Source organism: Cynoglossus semilaevis, chromosome 17 (genome assembly GCF_000523025.1).
Source record: "Cynoglossus semilaevis isolate Cse_v1.0 chromosome 17, Cse_v1.0, whole genome shotgun sequence".
Taxonomy (NCBI): domain Eukaryota; kingdom Metazoa; phylum Chordata; class Actinopteri; order Pleuronectiformes; family Cynoglossidae; genus Cynoglossus; species Cynoglossus semilaevis.
In genome coordinates this window covers 13,552,560-13,559,880 of record NC_024323.1, presented here as the reverse complement: position 1 = coordinate 13,559,880, position 7,321 = coordinate 13,552,560, and the positions used below count along the sequence as shown (strand labels likewise).

At 48.3% G+C, this 7,321-nt stretch overlaps 1 protein-coding gene across 1 annotated transcript; it reads right to left on the bottom strand.

The window, feature by feature from the left end:
• Positions 1-1,712: 1,712 nt before the first annotated feature.
• LOC103393514 (cullin-3-like) lies at positions 1,713-4,591 on the bottom strand. The gene has a single exon (XM_008330511.3). The coding sequence runs from the start codon at positions 4,230-4,232 to the stop codon at positions 1,986-1,988; it is 2,247 nt and encodes a 748-aa protein (XP_008328733.1). The 5' UTR covers positions 4,233-4,591; the 3' UTR covers positions 1,713-1,985.
• Between the last annotated feature and the right edge of the window lie 2,730 nt (positions 4,592-7,321).

Here is a 7,321-nt window from a genome sequence, read left to right as displayed (position 1 = left end):
CAGGCTGAAATAATGCCGTTCCTCACACGTGTCTCAGGATATCAGTGAGTTTAATGTGATGTACTGTAGTTTGGGAGACACTTAGTTCCAGCTCAGTATGTCGTTCCTCACACGTGTCTCAGGATATCAGTGAGTTTAATGTGATGTACTGTAGTTTGGGAGACACTTAGTTCCAGCTCAGTATGGTTGGTTTTTTTTTTTTCAATTAAACAAGTCACACATAAAATAGATAAATGTGTGTGTATGTGTGTGTGTTTGTGTGTTATTGTGCCTTCCGTCACTGTGACAACGTCGTGCTCAAGTTTTTATTCTTCTGTTTCAGACTGTGAGTGACCACGGGAAAAAAAATGTTACTGTCAATTTTAAGAGAGAATTTATTTATTTTTTGTCTAAAATCGTTACCGTGATGATTCAGATTTGGTTAAATTCAACAAAAATAATGACTTTGTCAAGACCACAGCCTGTTAAATCATGATTCAAAATAGACGACAGGAGTTGACCTCTGATTTGTTGAAATCTCTCCTCTCCTCTCCTCCCCTCCTCTCCTCTCCTCTCCTCCTCTCCCCTCCTCTCCTCTCCTCCCCCCCCCCCCCCCCCCCCTCCCCTCTCCTCTCCTCTCCTCCCCTCCTCTCCTCTCCTCTCTCCTCTCCTCTCCTCTCCCCCCCCCTCCTCCCCCCCCCTCCCCCCCCCCCCTCCCCTCCCCTCCTCCCCTCCCCTCCCCTCTCCTCTCCTCTCCTCCCCTCTCCTCCTCTCCTCTCCTCTCCCCCCCCCCCCCCCCCCCCCCCCCCCCCTCCCCTCTCCTCTCCTCTCCTCCCCTCTCCTCCTCTCCTCTCCTCTCTCCTCTCCTCTCCTCCCCTCTCCTCCTCTCCTCTCCTCTCTCCTCTCCTCTCCTCCCCTCCTCTCCTCTCCTCTCTCCTCTCCTCTCCTCTCCCCCCCCCCCCCCCCCCCCTCCCCCCCCCCCCCCCCCCCCCCCCTCCCCTCTCCTCTCCTCTCCTCCCCTCTCCTCCCCTCCTCTCCTCTCCTCTCCTCTCCTCTCCACTCCTCTCCTCTCCTCTCCTCCTCTCCTCTCCTCTCCTCTCCCCTCCTTTCCTCCCCTCCTTTCCTCCCCTCTCTCATTATTTCTCAGCTCCTCTCCTCATGCTTTTATGAGAGCGAAGAATCAATAAGGGATTGTGCAGAGGAAGAACTGTGGCTCACATGCCAAGATAATTTGCATCAGAAAATGGCAGCAACTGCACAAAAGTATATCGATGTGAAAAAGAAAGGAGTGGACTGTAGGCCATGGAGGGGGCGGGGGGCAGGGGAGAGGGAGGGAGAGAAACAGAGAGAGAGAGGTTGAAGAGAAGCCAGTAGGAACATGTAAAAATCAAGTGTTTAACGTCTGAATAAAAATGCTTCCTTGTGTTTGTGTAAAGATCCACTGAGACAAAGACACACTTGTATAATTCCATGGCAATATTTTTATTTATTTTACAATTTAAAAACGGATAAATTACAGTATGTCGTCAGCATAAAACATCACAACAAAAAACACTTGACACACAAAACAATGACACACACACACACACACATGGTCAATTGTGGTTGAAAAGTAGTTGAACTTTCAACCTTGTATTTTTTTTCTTTTCCTGCTCATTGGTTCATTCGACCTTGTTCGATTTGTTTGTTTTGTTTTTTTGTTTATAATGTCTGGTCGACATTTGTGATTTGTTTTCTTTGTTTATAATGTCTGGTCGACATTTGCAGCATGTTAACACTTGGAGATCAAACAATTCATCACACCCTCATTAATTCACGTCATGATTTACTTCATTAATCAACATTAATCTCACATATTTGACCATATTTAGGTATATTTCCCTCAGAAAGGGACACGTCTATGTCAGTCAAACGACTGAATTAATGGACCCGTGTCCATCAAGTCTGTCTTAGCTCCGCAAATCTCAGTTCCCAGATCAGGACTATGTGTTTTTCCAGCTTCTTTTCTATGCAACATAGATGTAAACTTTGGGATCTTCGGGCATCTTTGCCATGTACTCCCTCTCTATGAGTCCTTCTATTCTCCTCTTGATGACTACGGGGCTGGGAGGAAAGCGCGCCTGGAGCTGCAGCGTCACCTCGGCCACCAGGTCGTTCTGATGCATCTCTTTCCTCGACTTCATAATTCGAACGATTGCAGCCTCTATCTCGTACTTCCTGTCATCGTCCACTTTCTGCCGCGTCTCCCTCTTCTCGGGGTCTGATTCGCCCTGTTTGGCAGCTACGGGCAGTATCTCCACTCTGCGCAGTTTGGAAGTGAAGCCGTCATTGACCGTAAACACGTGGTCGTTTTCTATTTCCTTGGCCTTTGGCTCCTTGGAGAGAATCTTTTGCGTCGGCTTACCGTAGATCAGGGACTGCAGAGCTGGCAGGAGCTCACGCTCCGGGATGTCGGACTCCTGCAGGATCTCCTGGTAGGTGAACTTCTCCTTGTTGTTGAAGAGCATGAGTATGGTCATCTGGTAGGTGGACACCTGCAGTATGTGCTCCTTTTCAAAGGTGCCGTAAAAAATTGCGTTCACCGATGCCACGCCCAGGTGAGGCTGCAGGGTGAGTTGCCTGCCGCTGTGCTTGGCCAAGTAGAACTGCTTAAAGACCTCGTAGGCGTAGCGGGGGACGGGGGGGAGGTTACATCGGGGGTTTATGCACTGAACCGGCCAGTAGACTGACGTGAGCACGCTCACTTTAATGTCCAGCCCGCGCAGGGACGCCGAGGTCTGCATGTGCTGCATGAACTCGTCCATGGTCGTGTCAGAGATAGTCATGTCTCTTAGCATCCCCTCCAGTTTGGAGGTGAAATTGAAGCCACACTCCGTCTTCAGCCTGGAGACCATGTTCTTCTCGTGATCCTCTCTGCTCTTGCTCAGCAACCGTTTCACCAGGTGTAGCCTGTAGTAGCGCTCAAACACGTCCTTCTCCTGCAGGAACCTGAACAGCACCATGGTCTTGTCAAGAATCGATTCCACCTCCTGTTCTGCTAACCACTTAGCTCCTTTCTTTAGCTTGTCATCAATGAAGAGCGACAAGTACTCCGGAGAGTGATAGTTCAGGTTGAAGAAATATTCAAAGTCACTGGCAGTGCTCTGTTTCAGGAGTTTGTCATTGTTGAAGGACTCGTGGAGCAAATGGTCAAACTGGGCCTTCAGGTCCAGCATGTTCTGGATGAAGTCCACGGGGTTTTTCCCCTCGCCGTCTTCTGACACCAGAGCTCTGCCCAACTCCCTCAGGTAGGAGCTGATGCAGTCACAGATGGTTTTCAGGCCGTTGGGTACGCGGCTGAACAGCTTGTACATGCAGGCCATGTCCTCGGTCCGGCTGTTCTTGACCATGTGGATGAGCCCGGAGTTCTCCATCTCCACGATGGTCTTCATGTGTTTGGAGATGAGTTCCCATTCCACCACCTTGACAATGGGCTCCTCCGTGGACCTGTCTAAGCAGTGTACAACCCGCTCCGTCTCCTCGCTGATCCGGGCCTCCACCTTCTTTATATAGACACTGGCGCTGTTTTCAGCCAGCAACTTCTGGCTCTCCATCTGCAGGAACTCGGCCGAGACGAACAAAAAGGGAACTTCAAAGTCTTCCTCGTACACAGACCTGCCATCCAGGCTGAGGAACATCAGCATCTGGCAGGCGTTTCTGATGGCCCCTCTGTCTACAACCTCCCCGCTCCTCTCACGCGCAATCATGTCCAGGAGTGTGTGTTGCAGGCGGTCGCGGATGCAGCCAAAGTGAACCACCTTGTCTCTGAATATGATGAGGCCGAGGTTGTACACGTTCTCCACGTTGTTCTGCTGGACGTAGACGCGGTCCATGTACATGAAGATGTCCCTGATCATCACCATGGCCGTGTGGTGGTCGTTCCAGGCCTGGATCAGGGTTTGAAGGAAGTTGTTATTTACAGAGTTTAGAACATCTCCAGCTACTTTGAGGATGAGGTGTTCGGTGACGACGTCCCTCAGACCCGCGTAGAGCTTCTCTCCGTGTTTTTGTATGACCATGATGTAAGCGTTCCTGTACAGCACCTCGAACTCTGGCCTGCAGCTCTTCTTCCTCTGGATGTCCTGGACGGCGTTCTTCAGGAGGTCCCAGATGCTGTTCACGTACACCTCGTCCAGCTCCACGGGAAAGGCTTGAATCCTCATCTTGGTGTCCTTCTTGGTGTCCTTCTTGGCGCTGCTTCTGAGGTGGGACATGACTTGTTACTGAGCCTCTCTGTTCTGGTGTGTGACAGCGCTTGGTATCCATAAAATGTGTGTGTGTGTGTGTGTGAGTGTGTGTGTGGTGAACTACTGCAGCTGTTGTCCACACATTGGATGTTTACCCAGAAAAAGTCTCAAACTATTGTAGTTATGAAGGGGGTTTCTTTGTGTCCGTGTCGCCCAGGCGCCCAAACTACACAAAAGCAGCCGCCTTTCATGTGCCTTTGATCCATCAGGTGACATCATGATGTGGTTTTGAGAGGGCCAAACAAATACGCGTGGACATTTGTCTTATCTGTTTGCGTCAGTTCTAGGATGAGAGTCCTGGAACTCTCTCTCGGACTCTAAGTCTCACAGCGTTGATCACAATCAACCAGTTCATCACAGAGGTAGAATATACTCCATATATACTCTATATATACTCTATATATACTGTATATATACTGTATATATACTCTATATATACAGTATATATACTGTATATATTCTACCAAGAATCTGGCATCCCATCGCTATTGAATTTCTTTCTTTTAAACTGACTATTTTGTTCTGCAGTTTGACATTTTCTCGTTCTTTAAACAGATCTTTCTGTGCCTTTGATCTGGTTTTGATTTGTTCTTTAAACAAATCTTTCTGTGCCTTTGATCTGGTTTTGTTGGATCTGTTTTTTTATTTTATTATTATTTCTTGTTCTAATTAATATGTCAGAGTTCATACGTTATTATTTCTTATTCTAATTAATATGTCAGAGTTCATACGGTGAATATCAGCAAAAAACCCAAAATTAAGAGTCCGGTCCTGAAACGACCATGAGGTTGGTACATACAGGAAACAGGACATGGGTTTGACGGCTGAACCAAAGCAGAGACTTCAGGAACCTTGAAGCCCCTCCCCCCCCCCCCCCCCCCCATAATGAACACAGACAAGTTTTTGCCCCAGGTGACACGGAGAAGGTGAGGGAATTCCAGCTGGAGCTCAGGAAGGAGAGAGAGAAAGGTTAGGAGTGGAGCTGGATCTGGAGATGGGGAAATGAAAGAATCTGCTTTTCCACCAGAATCTCTTTTTCTGTCGCATCCCTCCCCCAACCAGAACACTGACCCGCTGCTACACACACACACACACACACACACTCCCTCCACATGAGCTATCCCTAAGACTCTCCATCACAGCGGATCAGGCGAGGAGGCCAGGGAAGCTGCAGACCCCGAGGACATCAGCTCAGGTTTTTTCTGAAGGACTGTGCAGATCATCTTCTCCCTGAGCCGTTCACAACCTCTCACTTGGAGAAGCCTCGTTCTTCTGGACCTTCACGGAGTTGGGAGACATTTGCGTATCTCCGTTGACAACTTTTACAGTTTCCACCTCAGCTCCTGGTTCAGGTTTTTGGTTGTTGTTAGATTTAGATACTGTTGTCGAAGGGCCACGCGGTGGTGGAGCGGTTGGTGGTCAACCCCTGCCCCCGGTTCTGTACGGAGTTGAATCCAAAAATGAGCTGAACTGTGAACGGGTTTCAGTTCAGACCTGTTTAATCCAAAGGATGGGATTATAAATATGTAGAAATGTCACTCAAAATATATAGAAATATAATTCCACAATATAATTTAGTGGATTTTAGTCATTATCGTGCATCGTAACGACGGCTTCTGGAACGAGTCGCAGGTTTTCCTTCATAACTTCCAGTCGTCTTCAACAGTGTTAATCCGTCCACTGTCTCCTCACCGTCCATTTGACAATGTGTCCGTCAACTTGTCAGTCGAAGACTTGCTGACCGTCTGATGCAAGGCCGGCCCCGGGCGTCCGACCTGAAGCCGGAGCCTCCGCACGCCGGAACATGCCGAGAAAATGTTTAAGGAAAACCACGCACATTTATATATGTCCATATATGTCCATATATGTCCATATATTTACATTAGTTTAATATATGATCTTCAGTGTTGAGGTTGCTCAGAGTCAGCCCACAGCCTCCCCCTCCTCCCCCTCCTCCTCCCCCCTCTGATCAAACCCAACTTCGAACATGAAAATAATTAGTCCTAAACGCGGGGTTTCACTTTCATTTGCTCGTCCTCTTCTTCCCTCTCCGGAGTTTTGCCCAAAAGCTGTCTTGATTATTGACCAAATTGACTATGTGTCTCACACAAATAAGCATTACTACTCACAAAATTGCATTTCCCTGCTTCCTGGTCTCCAGTGGTGCTCGTTCAGCAGATCAGTCCTGTTATCTGCCCTATCATCAGGCTTGAAGTGTTTCCATGCTGTGCTTCACTCAATGAAGCCGGTGAAAAGACAGGCTTCTCCGTCTAACAGCTTGCAGCAGGCAATCTGTACTATCACACACACACACGCAGACACACACACATGTTCACACACAGCTTGGCAATCTGTGCTATCTATTAGCAGAGAGCTGGGGGTAGTCTATTCCCCATGCCCCGAACAGCACTCTCCTCCACCGACTTCTCCTCAGATTCAATCAATAGCGGCTCGTTCGTTCGCCGCGGAGCTGTGTGTAGGTGTGTGTAAGAGGGAGATGTGCAGCACTCCCAGCCCGCGTTCTTCTCCAAAATTAATTATGCAAATGACTGTTACATGCATCACGTTTTTTTCTTTTTCTTTTTTTCTTTTTTTTTACAACATCAAATGTGACAGCAGAGACGATAAAGAAAAAAAAAGAACAATTGGACTTAACATGCGGCCGAGGCCGGAGAGAAGAATGAGATAAAAAAAAAAGGACTTAACATCTGTGTAGTTGGTGCGTTATTTTTATTTTCTACCTATGTGCATATTAACACCCTCCTGCACCACCACGTGTGTAATCACCGTAACCGTGGCAACTGCACGTCAGGCTGAAACTAAGTTGGTGCAGCGTGAACTTTGTGTGGCCGCCGTGTTTCAGAGCCGGGCTGTGGCTGAACTGGATCACACACTGACATCTGTTTGGTCAAGACTTGGACATGCTCCTGACCCCCCCCCGCATCCACCCGACCCCCATCATCACCCCACCATCAGTCCGATGTGTGAACATCTTGTTTACGTGTTGTTTGCGATGTTTATCTTCCACGTGAATCAAACAGACGTGAACTCAATTT

What these genes read in the sequence shown, in the direction of transcription:
- LOC103393514 (XM_008330511.3), bottom strand. Translation starts at nt 4,232, where the DNA reads ATGTCCCACCTCAGAAGCAGCGCCAAGAAGGACACCAAGAAGGACACC.